Source organism: Micrasema longulum, unplaced genomic scaffold, assembly GCF_059751315.1.
Source record: "Micrasema longulum isolate JH-2025_06_02 unplaced genomic scaffold, ASM5975131v1 h1tg000311l, whole genome shotgun sequence".
Lineage (NCBI taxonomy): Eukaryota > Metazoa > Arthropoda > Insecta > Trichoptera > Brachycentridae > Micrasema > Micrasema longulum.
The window spans coordinates 624,629-646,640 of NW_028277515.1; the positions used below are offsets into that span (position 1 = coordinate 624,629).

A 22,012-nucleotide genomic window follows, 5' to 3' on the forward strand; every position below is an offset into this window, starting at 1 on the left:
AGACAAATGTGGATTATTATTCAAATAATTCGGCCGAGAAATATTTTAATATCTTTGATACCTTCTTAACATTATGGCGTAGGATTATGCAAACAATTAAATCAATATGATGATTAACAAAAAAGGTATTGAACAATATGCTACCTGGGGGACCCTAGATACCCCCCTTTGCTACGGGAGGGTTAAACAACATTTAAATTTTAAATGTTACAATCTGGGAAAAAATTCTAATATAGAAACACATAATATAATGACTTTATTGCAAAAGAGATGGAGGATATTTTAGGGAACGGAATATGGAAGTCTAGGCATTTACAGGGCTTATGACATGTCATTGGCTGGTTTAAGCGGCCACTTAATGAACTATGAAACATTCACCATTCTGCTTATAGATAGTGGACCTCTTTATTCATCTATAACATTTTTCGATTCTCTATAATATATGCTCGGTTTAAACATTACATTCCCATGTGTGTTGGTTTATTATAGATAATGAAAGTATGAAAATTATTGTATAATTGACATGCAAAATCTTATTGTACGTACTGATTAGGAAACCTTTTTTTTGCATACATATTTAAACTAAAAAAAATAAAAGTTAAATGAAATTGCCATTTGGCAATAAGTCCGCCAATGTACAAATAATATTAATGCATAAAAAGTCAAAACAAGATAAAAATGTTAATGAAATAATAAATACTTATAATGATATGTTCTTTGAATTCTTAAATGGAAAACAATGGTATGTAATTAACATAAAATTAGAATAAATTACACAGGTGACGTAATTTTGCACCATCTTTGCAATTATAGTATACAGTAAAAAATATTATTTGTAATAAAAAAAATATAGAACCTTTTTTAAAAATTTAATTTTAAAAAAAATATGTTATTTTGTTTTCATATTTTCTTAAATTTTTATCAAAATCAGCTTTTTCATCACAATCAAAATCGTAGAGCATGGCTCCATTGCATGTATGTCATACATACAATATAATGTAAGTTTGTAGATATCTTCTTCTTCTTATCAGTCCATTTCTCTCCACTGCTGGATATAGGCGTCTTCCAAATCTTTGTCTCGGGCACTCTGTTTCCACCTATGTCTCACGAGTTCGACGATGTCATCAGGCTGTGTCCTCTGTGGTCTCCCTACTTTCCCTTTATTCCTGTAGAGTCTCCAGTTTAGTATTCTGGGGGTCCACCTATCGACTTCTTGTCTCGCCACGTGACCCGCCCACTGCCATTGTCGTCTTCCCACTCTTTCTGCGATATCGGTCACATTTGTACGGCGTCTTATCTCCTCATTCCTTCTTTGGTCTCTTAAGGAGTCGTCCAACATTTGCTCTTCCATAGATACTTCTGGGAGTGAGTGACATGGTTTCAAGACCTTTTGCAGATTTGATTAAGAATAATTCATTTATTTAATTACAGTTATTTATAATTATGTAGATCATCATCATTAAATGATAAGCCTTGAAGATTACTAACATTAGATTTATTTTTTCACCGAGTTAACAAGTAAGAATAATTAAACATTAACATTTTTAGAGATTAAACGTCACGTATTCGTTCGGAGGCTGTTGGTGTGGAAAAAGAGAACGATCTCTCTTCTGTTATACTTTTATAATGTTTTAACCCTGCCCATGCCCTCTGTTGGCCGGTCCTTGTCTCTTGTGCCATGTTTAGGCACATCATTTTCCAAAAATGATAGTGTACCTATAACAACAAAGAGGAGTCTTATAATTAACTGCATCTAAATAAAACTCATATCATAATATAACATCAACAAAATCTTGACAACTACTAAGAAAAATAATTAACCCGAATTAACGGGATAGTGAAAAAATTTGACTAGCTTATAGAAAAATAAGAAAGTTAGGAAATGTTAAGGAGGAAATAGGAACATGATAGAATAGAGACAAGACAAGCACCCTTAAGGCATGAGAATTGGCAGTCTCCGTGATGTAATAGCTAAGATACTCAACTCGCGCACAAAAGATTACAGGTTCAATTACCACTAAAAACACAAAGATAAAATGTGATTTTTCTCGAGCCTGTTTTTGCTGTAATTTACCACTAAAGTTGGACCTACTGGGGTGCTATTCTGAATCTTCTCGCGGAAGTAGAGAGTGGTTAATTTGTAGATTTTTATTTTTTTGTATCCGAGTACACTTTTCTTCATATATGGCCGCACTGATGACTAAACGTCAAATGACTAAAAATAAAAAGTTATATAATTTACATTTAACAGCTTTACACTATAAAACTGTCTATACAACGGAAAAAAACGAATACGTTTTTGTCAATTCAACCCAATTAAGTTTTTTGGGTAATGCTGAAGGTTGCAATAATGTTTTAAATAAAAATCATATTTGGTTTCAGGTGTTCGTATGTATTTGGCGTTTAATCATCAGTGTGGCCATATATGAAGCAAAGTGTAGTCGCACGCAAAAAATAAAAATGCCCAAATTTCTTTCTTTTCTACCCCCGCGAGAAGATTTAGAATGCTATTCAGGGGGTGCTACCCCTGACCCATCCTTTATTTCCACGTAAAGTTATGCCTTCGGTAACACTAACAAAAATATATTGAGCTATTTTAGATAAAACCTTTTTTTATAGAATTGTATTTCTTTTTTTTTAAAAGAAGATAATTCTGGTTGTAATATTTAATTTAAAACAACATCTTATTTACGTTTTTATGACCTTTAGACCTGCCTTATCGTTTTCGGTAAGGGCAGGTATGAAGGTCGTAAAAAAAAAACGTAAATAAGATGTTGTTTTAAATTAAATATTACAACCAGAATTATCTTCTTTTAAAAAAAAAGAAAATACAATTCTATAAAAAAGGTTTATCTAAAATATTTCTTTTTTTTTTAAGTATTACCGAAGGCATAACTTTACGTAGATATTAAGGGAAATGTCACAAAAATGTATGTGATTTAAAATGCTTGTATTTCTTTTTAAAAACAAAATAATAAAATTTTGCTTCGGCCACTTTCATGTTCAATTTATTATCTTCAAATTATTACGACAAATTTTAGTTCAATACTTAGTATTTATTGAGATCCCAGATACCTAAGTTTAGTCTAAATTTGAAATGACGTAAACCGCCGGTCTAAAAGTAATTATATTTTAGTTACATAAAACTTTTAAGTATATTTTTAACAGAAATACCTTTAAAAAATATTGTTTTTATCTAATTTATGTTTTTTTTATTTTTTTATTGTTGCGTGATTTAAAAAAAACATTCTTTTTAAAATGACAAAATCGTATGATTTCCTAATTTTGCGTTCGTTTTACCAGACTACAGCCTTAACTCACTTTCGACAATTTCAAAGTTTAGTTTAGCAGGCATTGTTCAAAATGGCAAAGAAATGCGTTTTCCATTATAATTATTCTACAGTGCGGTTTTGTTAATCGAAGAATTGTTACTTACAACATACACGTGGTTATTTATGAGAATGTCTAAACAAAAGAGTTATTTATTTTTTAGAACATTATTGGCGACATTTTTCACCTGGGGCGCCGCGTTGGCGATCTCCGTCTGCCTCTGTTCAATCAACCATTATTTACTAAATGTTTTTAAATATTTGTAAATAACTAACCGACTTTTCTTTATTGATGTCTTGACGAAGAGACGGGTACGCCTCGAAACCGGTAGATATAGAAAAGTCGGTAAGAGGTTAAATACAAGTTTTAATAACATTTAGTAAAATGTGTTACCACAAAGTTTATGCTTTAAATTAATAAACATTATTTAGTTGCTGACAATGCAATTATTATTTCAACTGATTTATATAGCGCCATTTTCGTGACAAAAGCAAATATATAATCATAATTATCATTTCTTAATATTATCAAAATATTTTTTTATCTGTATTATGTCAAAGATTTTTATCTGATAACGCCCAGTTGCGCCAAAAGAAATCAAGTTAAATAATTATTGCGTTTTCGTAAAAATGGGCCAAATGCGTTGTGCTCTCTTACTTTTCTTATGCAACCCGAAAATGCAATACTGATTCGGCTCTTTTAACATTTTTGTTTTTTGGTGCAACTACCCTAAAGTAAACTTGAAATATCACGGTTTTAGCATGGTTAATCAAATTTATCATTTAAAAGAGAAACTGGTAGATATTTTCAAGAAACGTAGTTTGTGATCTTTGTGTAAATAAGTATAAAAAAATAATCGGGTTGTGGTCCTGTGGCTAGTATCTCGGACTCACGGACTAAAGGTCCGTGGATCGAATCCCACTCTACTCCAACTTGATTCCCATTTTCTAATAGTGAGTTATTTAAAACTCTTTAAATATGTGCGTCAAAATTAAATATTTGGGTAAATTATAAGAACGCAAATATTTCTTTTCTTTAAAAAAAATAAAAATATATATAGGTATACTATAATGCATTGCCATAAAATTAAGAATAGTTCAGAAGGAGCGTAGAATCATATTTGAATACATCGGACTGTGTCCAATAATTCCCCCACTATGCAAAACTTTCACCGCGCGCATTCGTGAGGTCGCAGCGTAATATGTTGCTTGATGGGGAAAAAAATCATAACACAAATGTAAGGTAAAAAAAAAGCAATCTGTAAATTTCTCTAAAATTAAATTGTGCACGCGGAAATATTGATTGACACAACAGAATAGATAAGTAAAGTTTCATTTAATAAGAGTAATTGAATTAATGAACTTTAAACTTAAAATATAAAACAAATATTTTTATATCATGTTAAATAAAATATTTGATGTTTTGAAGATAATGTCGGTTAAATGTCTACCACAGAGTTGTTTAATCCGAGATCCATTTTTCATTGATTCTCTCATTAGATGAGCAAAATAAAAAAAATTACTACCCTGGCAACACTAACGAAATTTACATTTAGTTTCTTCGACAATTTGACAGATCGAAAAATAATTCAATTTTTAAGTAATGCATTTGTTATATACATATTCATTTGCTAATTACACATGAAATGTGATTGCATCCTGTTTGTTTAAGATCCTAACAGTATTTCTACACTTTAAAGGGACACAACACGGCATAGTTGAATTCAAATCAGGAGTTGCGTACTGAGCGACGTCTACAAAGAAACTAATGGGTCAAAACGTAAACCTACTCATTTATGAGTAGTTGAGCCGCCTTCTGTTTGATGTGCGTATGCGGTTTCTGGACTATTCTTAATTCTATGTGTATAGCTTATATTTGTATCCACTTCGTGAGAATCCTCTATCCTAATAAATTAAATCGTTCCATTAAGTAGAAGTATTCTACATCTCCTTACGTGAAAAACAGATTAGTAAATCCCTTTCTATTATTTTTTTATCATGCAGTGACGTCACAGAATATGCACAATTATAATCAGTAATATTATAATGTAATTATTTTTCTTCGCCTTATTAATTTTATTCGCCCCGTGAACGTGACAGCTTGAATTGGAGATCAGAATTCACAACGCGTCAAATTTCTTAAGCCTTGTTTTGTGATGGATACGTGACAATTTGGATTTAGGACCGCTATTCGTTGATTGTATAATATTTTATCATCAACATCGTACCCCTATCCGCACTCTATGTGGTGCCTTGGGCACTGCATTGGTAAACCAAATAGAGCGTCATATGTTTCATAAAAATAAGGTGATCACGTAATCATTTTATTTTTAAAAAGTCTGTATTTTAACGTTTGCAACATAGGTTTATAATCAAAAATTATTTTGAATGAATACTAAATTGAATAAGTTCCTTACGATTTCTTAATTTCTACATATTAACGGATTTTAAATGGATTTTGAGTAATGCTTAAATAATTTTAACCGATATTTGATACATTTTTGAAAACCGGATTCTTACACAAAATACACCACTGTCGGTAAGTAGCGCAGAGTTTGACATTTGCAAAAAGAATTATTTATTTGAAAAATGAATTATTTTATGTCATGGAATTCAAGCATAAACAAGTACCAAAGTACCTACTTTAATTTATTATTTGAATACAATCAATTTTTAGTTTTGGAATTCAATCATATGCAAGTATCTAGGTACCTACTTATGAATAAAAAGTCTTTTTCCTTTTATCTGGACAGTTTTTGCACGCTATTACTACACCAGAGATAATGTAGAACTATTACTAGTTCAGATCTGACACTTAGTACTACGGCGCCGTAACAACTATTTGACCTTTAGGTATAATAACATATTCCTATTGGTCAAATTTTGTATTTGCGCTATTTCACGTTGGCGCTTATATCCATCGAAAAAAAATCCGCGGGAAATTCAAAACTTTCCCTAAAAGCTTTTACAGCTCATAGCTTGATCTTGAGTAATAGTTAAAAATCAGAAGTATTCACTTTTTAATGTTTTTTTTTCCAAATTGTTACTTTTACCACCGATTTTTAATTATTACTACTGATCAAATTACACGTTTATATTATGAAGGAATTAAAGCTTCTCTATCATTAATGATGCTGCATTTTGAAAATAATGAGTTGTAAGTTTTGGAAATTGATTGCCATCACACAAAGTGTAATAAAAAATCTTAGTTTCCTTTTTTGTGATTTAAAAGTGAATTCACCACTTTTAACAACAAATTTTTATAAAGCAAACTTATCCTAACACTGATCATTAATGGTGAAGAGGCTTTGAAGACAGAGGAGATGAAAAAAAGACACTTTATTTGGAACATGATTTTTTAATAATTTAGTTTATGTTGTAACTTTGATTTAGAGGAGAATTCAGTGTTAAGCTAGATAAAAAAACGTCAACATGGAACGCATAATTAGACATGCCAATCATTATTTAAAGTTCTGGAAAGAAAAACATGATAAGTCAACGCTTCAATACATACATGGATAATATAGATTTATGCAACAAAAAAAGATAACATTGGAATATTTTCTGAGGAGCAAAACTTGTTTATTAAATTCTACACATATATATATATCTAAATATCTATATACTTAAATAACATGTATATCTTCTTCTCCTTCTATATATGTATATATATATATATATATATACTTATATAATGATGTGAACAATTAAAGTCCATATTTAAAAGATATACTGTATGTTGGCTAAAAAAAGACATAACATATTCGATTTGCAATAATGCTGTGAACCATTAAAGTTAATTTTTTAAAGAAATACTGTATGTTAACTATAAAAAAAAATAACATATTTAATTTACAATAACGATGTGAACTATTAAAGTCCATATTTAAAAGAAATACTATATGTTAGCTAAAAAAGACATAACATATTTAATTTGCAATAATGCTGTGAACAATTAGAGTTCATTTTTCAAAGAAATACTCTATGTAAGCTAAAAAAAGACAACATATTTAATTTACAATAATGATGTGAACAATTAAAGTCCATATTTAAAGAAATACTATATGTTAGCTAAAAAAGACATAACATATTTAATTTGCAATAATGCTGTGAACAATTAGAGTTCATTTTTCAAAGAAATACTCTATGTAAGCTAAAAAAAGACAACATATTTAATTTACAATAATGATGTGAACAATTAAAGTCCATATTTAAAGAAATACTATATGTTAGCTAAAAAAGACATAACATATTTAATTTGCAATAATGCTGTGAACAATTAAAGTTTATTTTTTAAAGAAATACTGTATGTTAGCTATAAAAAGACATAACATATTTAATTCGCAATAATGCTGTGAACAATTTTATTCCATTTTTTAAAGAAAAACTGTATGTTAGCTAAAACAGACATAACATATTTATTTGCAATAATGCTGTGAACTATTAAATTTTATTTTTTAAAGAAATACTGTATGTTAGCTTTAAAAAGCCAACATATTTAATTTACAATAATGATGTGACCAATTAAAGTCCATATTTAAAAGAAATACTGTGTGTTAGCTAAAAAAGACATAACAAATTTATTTGCAATAATGCTGTGAACAATTAGAATTATTTTTTTAAAGGAAACGGTATGTTAGCTAAAAAAAAGACAACATATTTAATTTACAACAATGATGTGAACAATTAAAGTCCTTATTTAAAAGAAATACTATATGTTGGCTAAAAAAGACATAACATATTCAATTTTTCAATATTGTTGTGAACAATTAAAGTTCATTTTTTAAAGGAAACTGTATGTTAGCTAAAAAAAAGACAACATATTTCATTTACAATAATGATGTGAACAATTAAAGTCCATATTTAAAAGAAATACTATATGTTAGCTAAAAGAGACATAACATATTTAATTTGCAATAATGCTGTGAACAATTAAAGTTTATTTTTTAAAGAAATACTGTATGTTAGCTATAAAAAGACATAACATATTTAATTCGCTATAATGCTGTGAACAATTAAAGTTCACTTTTTAAAGAAATACTCTATGTTAGCTAAAAAAAAAGACAACATATTTAATTTACAATAATGATGTGAACAATTAAAGTCCATATTTAAAAGAAATACTATATGTTAGCTATAAAAAGACATAACATATTTAATTCGCAATAATGATGTGAACAATTGAAGTCCATATTTAAAAGAAATACCATATGTTAGCTATCAAAAGACATAACATATTCAATTTGCAATAATGCTGTGAACAATTAAAGTTAATTTTTTAAAGAAATACTGTATGTTAGCTATAAAAAGATATAACATATTCATTTTGCAACAATAAAGAAATAAATAGGTTAAAAATAATTGTTTGTTTAAAAATATGTGATAAAAGCCTTCTGTATTTATATGCAGGAGTAAACAAATCAATAGTTACTAAAATATAAATTAATGGTTGTTTTTTGAATACCTTTTGCTTTTTATAACAGCTAATTTTTGTAAAACATTTAGATTGGAATTAAGTAATTTAGAATCATATTTTCCTGTTAATATTTTATTTATTTCTTGAGTCCAATTAAATAGTTGTAATTTAACAATTAACTTAACGAGTTTAACCTTTATAACATTTATATGGCTTGGACATAACCACTCAAAATTTAAATTTTCCTCCAAAATATACTGCAAGTTTTTATGGATATTTGATTGGATAAGATTATTTGGATTATTTAAATACTCATTAATAATTTCAATACATCTTGTAAATAAATTCAGAAGACTTTTAGATGCTAATTTTAAACAATAACCGGTTCTCTCTCTCAACGATACATATTTGTGATGAATTGAAGCTTCTGACTGAGTAAGGGATTGTTTGCAGGCCTCACAGTTATTGTCACTTAACAATCTACGACAAACCCAACCAGCAGTATATCCATGGGCTCCAACTTTACTTCTCTCCTGTTGAGAGCGTAAAACAGATACATCACGCACAGTAATGCTATTGCATTCTGCTATTAACAAACTAGATAATGACATCCTTGATTCATTATTGAGCTCAGGTTCTGAAAGTAATGTGGGACTATCACGAGAGAAACTTAAAAACTCTTTTAGGTTTAGTATCATGCGCCCTCTATCATTTTCACAGTTAAATGTCGGAGAGTGTGACGACAAAAAATGACTAATGAGTGCAGACTTAAAAGTGTTGACAAAGTCTCTGCATGTTGGATTCACATTCCTTCCATTGTACATTCTTATTGCACCGAAAAAGTTTTCCAATGGATCTTGGTTGAGACGTCGCGTGACTAGTTTTTTAAAACCAGCCTGATGCAAATCTGCCCAGAGCCCTTGAAAACCTTTGATGGTCAAAATATAGTTTTTTAGAGATGGTACAATCCTCTCTCTCCCTGAATTCAAAAATTTCATTTTCTTCAATTTGTTAATAGCATCAATCCAAAATGCATGGTGTGCAGACTGCGGTGTCGTAATGTATCTCATTTTACCTTTGGAAAAGTTGGTAGCACCATTTGTACTGTCGAAGAGTTTGTCGAAGAATAAAACGACATCACTGGTGGCTAACAAACTTTCTTTTTTTGGTGACGACACTGAAATAGAAAAAAACAAGTATTTATTAAAGACTTAATATTTTTTTAAATATTTTTATATCATACCGTACATTTAGATACATACCAAATTCTGCAGCAAAACGAAGAGCAGCAACCATCCTTTCACTGAACACTTTGACGCAGTTGCTGACTTTCATTTTTCTGATTTTGTCAGGTATAATATGTTCATCGTGTATTGATTTTAATAATCTCACATCTCCAATCCTTGCGTCCCGTTCATAAACAAAAATCAAATCATCCCAGCTTGAAATTTTACCCTCAGTCGATATATTTTTATTTAGAAAATTATTTCTTAACCCCTTTATCAAATGTGGGGGGTCATAAATTATAAAAACTTTATGACCACATATTTCAAAAAAAGTTTCATCTGAAAACAAATTTCAATAAAACATTAAACATAGTATAAAACTGAAGTAGTAAAATATTTGTAAAGAAAATCTGAATGTAATTTTGCATTTATAAACTAAGAAAATAAAAATAATTCCCTCTACTGTTTTACAATTTAGTTTGTAGAATAACTTTCAAACAAAAAACACGTATCTACACCACACACGAGTTTAATATTAGTTAGAACAAAGGTCTTAGGTATTCAGAATTCATCACCCATCATTAGGTGTAAATACAAACCGTTGTAAGTTTACATTTATATCTGATGATGGGTAATTCTAAATACCAGAAACTTGTTTTTAAACAAATAATAAATTTATGATTGGCATATAAATACAAAGTTTTTTATTAATTGAATCGGCATTTATTATTTTCCAAATTTATTAATTAAAAATAATTATTACCATAATCTTTCCCATTTCTCAAATACATTCTTCGTGTATCTTCTCTCAAATATTTAAGTGCTCCAATATTCGTTGCACCTTGGTCACATATACTGGCCTTAATAATAAGACCAGTATCTGATACAGCAGCGTACACTTCCCGAATACATTTAACTAACTGAATGGCAGGAGTTGTCCCTTCACAGAAATAGTAAGCAATAGGTTGACGCCAAGAGCCCGTAATCCCTCTTATCATAAAAACCAGGGCATGGTCCGCAAATCTGAAATAAGAAAAATGTTATATTTTCAAAATTATGACATTACAAATGGAATTAAATAATTTGTTGGCAATACTAAATATTTTTAAAAAACGAACCTGGCTTTTTTCTCAGTTCCAAAATCAACAAGCCCTTGGAGTCCTTCGTTTTCCACACCAAAAGATAGAAATGGTGTCAGTGAAACCTCGTCAAACACTATGCTACATATTCTGTCATTGGTAGACCAAGAGCTAACAGCATTTTTCAAAAATGCTGTTATATTTGCATTTATTCCTGTTCGGAAATTTAATCCTTCAAGAAGCCTAAATAAGGTTCGTCTTGAAGGCAATGCAAAAATTTTCTGCAAGAGTTTGTAACCCTTAGGCGAGTTTTTCAACAAAGCCAGGGACAAAATTTTCTCATCAACAGAAAACCGCCTGCCATTCTTGGTAGTTTTGGAGCACTTTATTTGCAACCACATAAAAGTTTTAACATCCTTGGAGAGATTTTTAGTTAATTCGTCAAAAGATGAAGATTGACTAAATTTTGTCGCTGTCTTTAACCTTTCCCTGAAAGAAATAGCCTTCCGCTGATACCTTTTAGCTGCTGACCTGCATTTTTTATATTCTTGGATAATTTTATTTGATTGAGGTGTGAAATTGCAATTGAATCTGTGGTCTGAAAAACAAAAATACATTATTACAATGCAACAGGAGAGTGATATAGATAAGTAGGACCAACATTAGACAGATCAAAATAGATAATAAGTACTCATTGGTATTATTTTTGTAAATGCCCTTTGGGGTATTGTAAAAAAAAAAAAAAAAAAAAGCATCACATAAGAGATATTCTAGATCATTAATTAGATTCAAACTCAAAATAATAGTAATAAGTTACAGGAAAAACTAGAAGCGCATCTTCTTTTGGTAGCTGTAGGTCGAGCAGAGACGGGAAGACCTGAAAACAAATGAATAAAGCTTTACACAGGACACAGGCAAGATTTAGGAAAAGAAAGGGGAAAGGAAAATTCATATTTACAAGTATTACTAGGGATGCATTTATAACTTGCTGTGGATGTTCCAGCTGTGACAGGGAGACCTGAAAACAAATAGGTAAAGCTTTACATGGGACGCAGGCATGATTTAGAAAGAGAAAAGGGAAAGGAAAATTCATATTTACAGGTATTACTAGGGATGTATTTATAACTTGCTGTGGATGGTCCAGCTGAGACAGGGAGACCTGAAAACAAATAGATATAGCTTTACACGGGACACAGGCATGATTTAGGAAAAGAAAGGGAAATGAAAATTCATATTTACAGGTATTACTAGGGATGCATTTATAACTTGCTGTGGATGTTCCAGCTGTGACAGGGAGACCTGAAAACAAATAGGTAAAGCTTTACATGGGACGCAGGCATGATTTAGAAAGAGAAAAGGGAAAGGAAAATTCATATTTACAAGTATTACTAGGGATGCATTTATAACTTGCTGTGGATGTTCCAGCTGTGACAGGGAGACCTGAAAACAAATAGGTAAAGCTTTACATGGGACGCAGGCATGATTTAGAAAGAGAAAAGGGAAAGGAAAATTCATATTTACAAGTATTACTAGGGATGCATTTATAACTTGCTGTGGATGTTCCAGCTGCAATGGGGAGACCTGAAAACAAATACGTAAAGCTTTACACGGGACGCAGGCATGATTTAGAAAGAGAAAAGGGAAAGGAAAATTCATATTTACAGGTATTACTAGGGATGTATTTATAACTTGCTGTGGATGGTCCAGCTGCGACAGGGAGACCTGAAAACAAATAGGTAAAGCTTTACACGGGACGCAGGCATTATTTAGGAAAAGAAAAGGGAAAGGAAAATTTATATTTACAGTAATAACTTGCTGTGGATGGTCCAGCTGAGACAGGGAGACCTGAAAACAAATAGATATAGCTTTACACGGGACACAGGCATGATTTAGGAAAAGAAAGGGAAATGAAAATTCATATTTACAGGTATTACTAGGGATGCATTTATAACTTGCTGTGGATGGTCCAGCTGTGACAGGGAAACCTGCAAAAAAATAGATATGGCTTTACACAGGACACAGGCATGATTTAGGAAAAGAAAAGGGAAAGGAAAATTCATATTTACAGGTATTGCTAGGGATGCATTTATAACTTGCTGTGGATGTTCCAGCTGCGACAGGGAGACCTGAAATCAAATAGATAAAGCTTTACACGGGACACAGGCATGATGTCGGGATATTTTTTTACTATACAGCGCCTTAAAAATAAAATATGAAAAAAAAATATATATAAATATGTATATATACAAATAGCAATTATGAAGTTTCATAATATATCAAATAAATTGTCTATGTTTAGTGAATGTATGTATGTATATGCTTGCATGGGTGTGTGTACATGTGTGTGTATGTATGTTTGTATGTATGTATGTGTGTATGTGTGTGTGTATATGTATAAAAATGTGTATAAGAGTAAGTTTATATTTTATTAGTTTGTCCTTTGTAAACTATAATCATGTAGTTGCCTAGCTTGGAACGGGGTATGTACCCTTGTTAGCTAGGCAAAGAAAACATAAAATTGTATATATAATAAAATATTTAAATAAAAAAAAAAATTATTCAAAAATAATCATTATATAGTCAATGAAATATTTACGAGCAATGTTAGTGTTACATCTTCTTTTTGTAGCTGTAGGTCCAGCAGAGACAGGGGGATCTAAAAACAGATAGATAAAGAGTTACACTGGATAAAAAGAGTTAGATAATAAAAACAGATAGGAAGTTAGAAAATGTATACTCACCAGTAATATTACTTCTACTAGTGACAGGTAATAATGGGCCAGTACTGATGAGGTGTTCCGGTCTTCGTCCTTAAACAGTTATTTGTTAGTTTTCATTAAAACAATTAAATGACAAAACACGAGCATGGTTTATATGATTTTACAAATTTACTTAAGCAATATTACCTTGAAAATTAGCGCAGTTTTGTGGTATATTAAAATGTTTTTTTATTTTTGCTTCTTTGGCCATATCTTCTTCAGTAAATAAAACCGGCGTTGCTCCGGGAAGTAGTCTACAGTTTCCCTCAATGAACTTTGCCTGAAAATGTCTTTGACACACGCGAAATGCACAGCGAATTCTACTATGTGATAATGTGTCTAATTTTGGGTTATTAATGTTAATAACCCAAGTTTTAAAGACATCGGGCTCATTTTTGGGAAAGCAATATAATTTTACGATGTCCCCGGAAACTTGACAAGAAAGCACACAACACTTTTTAGACATTGTTAAATTATCACAGGCGATAAAAATAGAAGAGAAAAGGTGGGAAAACTGTCACAAACATAGAAACAATAACGAAAAGAGGAAACGCACGCCGTAGATTTATGATTAACAGATTAACACAAGTTTATAATTTAAACCGTTTTCCCACGCGCGCCATTTTCTTTTTCTAACTGTGTGACGTCATGATGCGACTTCAGCGCTCGTACGTAGCAGGTACGTAGCGCTTACTCGAAATAGCGATGCGAATACTACCAATTCCATTGCTACCAACACAAGAGAGGTAAAACATCCATTACTACCAATACAAGAAGGGTAAAACACTTCGGAATAGGGACTGTCACCCCAGTGTACTACACAATCAGGCATTTTTCTTTTCAGTAGTGATTTTTGCACGATTTTGATTTGAGCATGACGAGGCTTCTTAGCCAATCACATGAAGAGATAAAACGAAAAACTCACCCTTATTACGAATAAATAAATAGCTAAAACAAGACAAAACTAAATAACGTGTGTCCTTATTTACGAAAAAACGTTTGCCGAAGCTTATAGCAGGCAAGCCAACGTTCAGAAATATTAATATTTTTTGTTTTGAAATTCAATCATAAACAAGTACCTATGTAGGTACCTTCCTATTCATCCAGGAAAAGTCTTGTTCCTTTTATACAGTTTTAGTTTTCACGACATTATCAGGCATTTTTCTTTTCATTTACTTTGGTTTCAAATTAAATGTCAAGCTTACGTCAAAACACGGCTGGCGGTTAAATAATGACTAAATTATTCGCGTTGGGCATGATTTGAGTGTCATAATTTTAGAAAGCTCACGGTAAAATGCGGTCTGACTTTTTTTTCATGAACACGTATTCCCGTATTTTCTCCGTGGATTGTGGCACTAGAGTAGTGATTTTTGCACATTTTTGATTTGATCACGAAGAGGCATCTCAACCAATCACATGAGGAGGTAAAACAAAAAAACTAACCCTTATTACGAATATATAAATAGCTCTAAAAAGTAAAAAATAAATTACATGTGTAATTAATTACGAAAAAAATATTTGTTCAATCAGCTAATAGCAGGCAAGCCAACGTTCGGGCAGGACAACGTCTGTCGGGTCCGCTAGTTATATATAAAAAACTAACTATTTATACTTTATCTGTAATGAAAATAATATACCTACTTCGTTAAAAATCTAACTAAAAACCCTTCGCATCATTTATATTAATTACTCATGCTACGCCAGTATTTATAAATGATATAATTATTATCATTACCTTATCCGCACTTGACGATTCATAGAGCATCGCATTGGTACGACAATTATGAACTTTAGCCGTACGGGAAATTGGATACAATAAATGTTTTCTTGCGCGCGGTAAAACCTGGAGCATAAATTGTACGGCATAGTTTTCTGAAAATGTACGAAATTAAAAATATAAAAAAACTCACTGTTTTGAACGACGTCACTAGTTCATATGAATCAACCAATAATACGAGCGTTATGGATGATTTCCGGTTTCTTTGTCGTCAATGGACCAATGGGCATAAGTGATCTAGAATAAGCGGAAGAGAGCCACTGACATCACACGCGGAGTTATTTCAGAAACACAAAACTTTAAAAAATCATAGTGCTGATAATGTGATAAAAAAAAATATAAAAAAAATTGACCTAGTTTACTAGACTACCCACAAATAAAAAAAACCACTGAACTTCCTCATTGCTGTAACTAAAGAATTAGGACAAAGGACAACTAGACTGAAGTATAAAATATATAATTTATATTTATTTGAAGCACTATTTTTGTGGCTATTCCTTATAATAAAGTAAATATAAAACAAATTTGTTTTTAACACACCTCCCATCTTTACAAGGGCAACATGACAAAAGACCTAACTTATTAGTTCCTTATGTTTAGATTTAATATTTAGTAAACACTGTTAAAATAAAATAAGATAAGATTCATTAGTAAATTACACCTTGATAAAATAGCTTGTGTAGCTTTGTAACGGTCGGTAGAAAATTATATAGTTATTTTATATTTATTTTCTTGAAAAACTAAAGTTTGTAAAGGGTAAAGTTTACCATTAAAAAAATATTTCTAAAGGGAGTCTACATTTAATAAATCGATTAAGTATGTAATAACACCAATTAAGCATTTATATTGACCCTAACGCATCCTTGGGTGCTAAAAAGAGTAAGAATAATATTTTTATTTTTTTACGTAGTCGTAGGTACCTGTCTACCCTTTTTCTATGGTAAACGTATGACACCGCACTGGTTACCCCTAGTAGAATAGTAAATACATAATTCAAATGTAGTTTTCCCGCCCCTGTGCGGGCTGCTGGGCGGCTTAGTGGCGCCATCTCCCCCGCCGCCGCTAGAGCCCCTCGCGCCCCGGCGGCGCCTCCAGCCCAAGGCTAAAGCGCCCCACGCTACAGTACAAGCGACACTGGACTATTAGCCCAGCTTTCAGACGATCTAATTTCGCGTAATGCTGTCATTCGACGACGAGCGGTCATAAATAATTCAATCATATTTGTTATTACTCGCATTTTGTAGGTTTTTATACGTTTATGTAGTTATAATATTGGAATTTCATATATTTAATGACGAATATTTACGAAATTATTATCTGCATATTCATTTTACAGATCTACCGACTTTTGGAAGTAGATTATGATAAAGTTTAAAATTAACATGCAATATATTTTAATCTTAATAAACTCCGTAGGGAGTGAAATCCAGCCTCGTCTACAAGCATTTGGACATACTCAAAATATTGTTGATTAAAAATAAGCTCTTCCTCAGTGAACAAATAATATACGTTATTAATTAATCATATAATTATAACACCTTTTAAAAAACACCTTTTTATAAATAAAATATATTTTACCAAAACATAATATTGATACAGTAGCAATATTTGAAAGCAAATAAAAAAAAAACGTCAATAACATTTTAATTATTAATTTATTTATTTTATAAGGTAATTCAACAAAGATACATACTCGAAAACATACAATTTGAAGGTATTCTCCGATACAATTTCACGTATTATATATCTTCAACTATAGAATTACACAAATTAGATAGAATTACATTTGTTGTTGTTAACTGTGTGAATTATTTTATTACATTTTTTTTTTAAATTAAGAAATTACAAATAATAAAAAAAATGTTACGTAGAATAACCACTATTAAATTTGTAATATTAGGGGTCGTATTGACATGGACCTTGCAAAATGTGAATAAGGCAAGTCGCTTGGCACAGTTGTTCCTTTGGTCAAACTGAGTCGATTTGGACCGGTAGACAACGTCCCTCCCCGCTAGTAAGGATGGGGGGTCAAGCACTCCATCCGCCGCGCCTCAGTCTGATCTTAAAAACTTGGTCAGAAGCTACTGGGGTGATATTCTGAACGCAAAAGCGCGCGTAGAAAGCGCATATTTAACGCGTATTTACGTACTAAATACACGTTAAAGCTCGGGTTTCCTAGGACAGCGGTCCCCGTATTTTAACGGCCGTAGTGAACATTGATGCGGTTGACAGCCGTCGTAACGGTGACTAGAGAGTGGTTTCCTATAAAAATGGTGTTGATAACACCGTTAAAAAATAAAACCACTCTCTAGTCACCACTACGACGGCTGTCCACCGCATCACCGTTCACTACGGCCCTTAAGATACGGGCACCGCTGTCCTAGGAAACCCTAGCTTAACAGAGAGATCTCTTCAATCGGATCGCGCAATTCCGTCCAGAATACCAGCCCTGATCAAGTTTGGTACCGCTTTCGTATAAACCAAAGACAAGAAATTTATTTCTAAAACCATTTTTCCAACCTGTAAAAAACCGAAAAATTAGGAAAAAAGTTATAAAAACGTTTTTTTGGTTATCTTTATATATGTAAATTCTCTGTACGTGTGATGTCAGCGTACTTCTCCTAAACGGCTTTACCGATTTACGTGCGGTTTTCAGAAAAATATAGATCTTTGCGCTGTGCGTGTTCGTAGTTATATATATATATTTTTGAAAATAAATATTTGCGTTCTTATGATTTACCCAAATATTTCATTTTTAGGGCCATTTTCAACGAGTTGTAAATAACTCACTATTAGAAAATGGGAATCAAGTTGGGGTAGAGTGGGATTCGAACCACGAACCTTTGATCTGTGAGTCCGAGACACTAGCCACAGCACCACAACCCGAATATTAAAATCTTCAATCGAATATGTAAAAAGGAAGTTAGGAGCATAAATGTTTTATTCATCGATCTACCAGGGTTGCATTCGAGAAGAATGCATTTGGAAAAAAATGGAAAGATGTTGTTTTTTTGTGTATAAAAAAAGTTTGTTTTTGAATGTTTACAAACAGCATTTGTTTTTTGTGGATCTCAATCCGATTCTTTCCTTAAATTCCTTATAATTTCTACCCATTTATTTCTTTATATTGGATTTTTGGTAACACTAAAATAATATTAAATTCAATACATTTTTAAAAATCGTATTCCTACATAAGTACACCCCTTTGTTGGTGAGACGACCGGAGTTTGACGTTTGCAAAAAGAATGCCATATTTGAAAAAATATTTATTTTATGTTTTGGAATTCAACCATAAACAAGTACCTACTTAAATTCAATATTTTTTTAATATTGACAATTTTTAGTTTTGGAATTTAATCACAAACAAGTATCTAGGTACCTACTTATCAATAAAAAGTCTCTTGCCAACGTTCGGCCAGGACATCGTCTCTCGGGTCCGCTAGTTCAGCTATAATATTTCCAAGTATTCCGATATTTATAAAATGAAAATAGTGAGAGTTATACCCATTATTTTTATTACTAAATTTTATTTTTTTTACCATTTTTCGATATAAAAATAGGCATTAAAACAATATTAAGCCGCGTGGCGGAGTGACGCGCAAAGGGCGACAGCGGGCTGCGGCTGCAGGATCTTATTTTTGTTGTTGAAGTTTTCCACGGCATAGGCATAATTCGGCGTAATTAACTAGCGCTTATTTAATTAATTGCACGTGAAAGTTAAACTGTGGAAAGAGGTGCAACTGCAATTAACGCTCGTTTAATTGCCCCGAATTATGCCTATGCTGCGGGAAATGGTTACAAAAATTAACTCCTCGTCTTTGGTTTATACGAAAACGATACCAAACTTGACCTAGTTCGAGGGTTGCCTTTTATATTTTGGGATTATAGTACAAAAAAATACCATCAAAATAGATTTATGGTTTTTCGAAATATTCTCCACGATGATCAATACAATTTTGCATACGTTTGAACCAATTTTCGAAGCACTTTTGCCATTCAGACTGAGGTTCATCTGAAACATGAACGCATCAACCGCTTCTTCAGGTGCCGAAAAACGTTGACCTCGCAGTTTATTTTTGATGTTCGGGGATAAAAAAAAGCCATTGAGGAAGAAGAAGAAGCCAAATCAGGACTTTACGGCGGATGAGTCATTAATTCGATGTTTTGACCGGTTAAATATTTGTGCAGATGAACGAGAACTTGCATTGTCGTGGTGGAGAATGATCTTTCGTTGGCGGTTGGTTTTTCTTATTTTTGCGAAGACTCCTGGCAAACAAATGGTTGCGTACCAATCTGAATTGACCGTTTTACGTTGCACCAAAGGTACGGTTGCGACGTGTCCAGTTTTTCCGAAAAAACAGGCGACCATTTGTTTTGAAGTTCTTCGTCCGCGAACAACTTTAATTGTATTTCGCTCATCTTGAAACACTAATACCGTCGACTGCTGTTTTCTTTCGGGCTCATACAAATTTATCCATGATTCATCACCTGTCCCTATGTTTTAGACATGCTTTGAAGCACCGCGATCATATTTTTTTAGCATTTCTTTCGACCATTTGACACGGGCCTTTTTTTGAGCGATTGTCAAATTATGTGGAATCCAACGTGAACAAAAATTTTTGACGCCCAAACGTTCATGGAATATTAAATGTATGCTGGTCCCACTAATGCCCAAGGATGCCCGAATCTCACGGTAATCAGACGGTCTTCCATTACCAGTTGATGTACAGCATCAATGTTTTTCGGAAGAACTACCGATTTTGGACGACCTTCACGAAATTCGTTGTTGAGCGAACTGCGGCCAAAATTGAATTCCGTATACCATCGATAAATACTGATCCTTGATAGTGCTTCATCGTCAAAAGTCGAATTAAGTTTATCAATGCACGGTTTTTGAGTTAATTCACGTCGGTAAAAAATAATCGCACAAAAATGTTCACGTTTTAATTTCATTTTTGCACTGATATCAAATTTAAAAATAACTAACAATTTAAAATAGGAACCGTATAAAAAAAGTTTCTGAGTAAATATAGCTTCTAACATGTCAAAGTCTACGATAGAGGTGTCAGTTTCCAGATAGCAGCACCAGAGTTTCCAAATCTCGAAATATAAAAGGCAACCCTCGTAGCCAAACTGACCCCCCCAGACGGAGAGTTTGACCCCCCCCCCCCCCATCACATCAGCGCGGGAGCAACTGTGTTAAGGGGCATGCTTTAAAAACGTTTCGCAATGTCTATTTTATTTTACAAATTGGTAAAAAAAAAAATTTTTTTTTCATAATAAAAATAATTGGACTACCTCTCACTATGTTTTATTATTAATCATCGCAATATTTGAAAACTTATAGGTGGATTGGCAAACATATAAAAAAAAAGTTTTTTCCAAAATTTTCATTTTTTACCATGACAGGGTTGGAAAATTGATTCAGAAATGATTTTCTCATTTTTGGTGTATATGAAAACGATACCAAACTTGACCTAGTAGCTAAACTGACATAAGTTTATAAGCTCAGACTGAGGCGCGACGGATGGAATGCTTGACTTCCCCCCCCCATTTCCACCAGCAGGGACGACGACGTTGTCCGCCGGGCTAAATCGTTTCAGTTTGACCCAAGGAACAATAATTATTGTGCCAATCGGCTTGCTTTTATCACATTTTGCAAGGTCATCCTTATACGTCAATACAAACCCCACTATAATATTGAATATCCTTGACGAGCATAATGTAATTGCCTAATGTCTTGTCTTTTTATCTCCTTTGATTAAACACCTTTTTTGTATACTTTTCTTATTGTCATTAATCGAAGCTGTATTTTTTCGGACATTCTTTCGTTCTTTGTAAGATTTTCTACGTGCAGTTAATAAATTCTTAAACGTTTGATTGCCTTGACCGATAAAAATTCAGATTGACATTGCATACACGTACTGTACCATATACGAACAATATTTTTCGTAAGAATTTGATTATGGTTTTATTGCATTGCATTGCTCAGACGTTAGATGTTATGTGTGAACGTATCTTACAGCAATAGCTTTATTACGGTGTAAAGGTCCTCAGAGCTTACAGAAAACAATATCCATTGATTTATTTGCTAGCATATACAGGTTGTATGGTAAACCTTGTCACACCCGAAACCACGATGATCGGTATGAGCAAGATGGCATAAAAAATAGATGCGTTCTAAAATATAGAGGTCCAGAGGAAGTTAGAGGCGAAATCAGATAGCCTTCGGAAATTCTTAAGGGATAAATTTGACTAAGGTTTTGTCTAACTTAGAACTACATAAATTTATCGAAAATGTAAAATTCGACGGTGGTTTCAAATTACTACAATTAGGTAACTTTAGAATCAGCATTTGTGAGTTACCCACTAAAACACTTCGTTTTATCCTCTTTGAGAATCCTGCTCCATTAGATATTTAGAAAC

The 22,012-nt window shown here is 32.1% G+C and overlaps 2 protein-coding genes and 1 long non-coding RNA gene across 3 annotated transcripts in view; 1 reads left to right on the forward strand and 2 right to left on the reverse strand.

The window, feature by feature from the left end:
* The window catches only part of LOC148282598 (leukocyte surface antigen CD53-like), a 35,243-nt gene that overhangs the window by 8,360 nt on the left and 4,871 nt on the right, over window positions 1-22,012 (forward strand). The window lies entirely within an intron of this gene.
* LOC148282599 (uncharacterized) lies at window positions 1,257-15,893 on the reverse strand. The gene is made up of 3 exons (XR_015822059.1): window positions 14,627-15,893; window positions 5,747-6,098; window positions 1,257-1,716 (listed from the first exon to the last, which is right to left on the reverse strand). It is a non-coding gene; the product is annotated as an uncharacterized LOC148282599 (long non-coding RNA).
* LOC148282600 (uncharacterized) lies at window positions 9,902-14,620 on the reverse strand. Its single transcript, XM_088224854.1, has 9 exons — window positions 13,957-14,620; window positions 13,792-13,860; window positions 13,647-13,706; window positions 13,117-13,176; window positions 12,976-13,035; window positions 12,854-12,895; window positions 11,090-11,648; window positions 10,735-10,994; window positions 9,902-10,310 (listed from the first exon to the last, which is right to left on the reverse strand). The coding sequence occupies exons 1-9, from the start codon at window positions 14,273-14,275 to the stop codon at window positions 9,949-9,951; spliced, it is 1,791 nt and encodes a 596-aa protein (XP_088080980.1). The 5' UTR covers window positions 14,276-14,620; the 3' UTR covers window positions 9,902-9,948.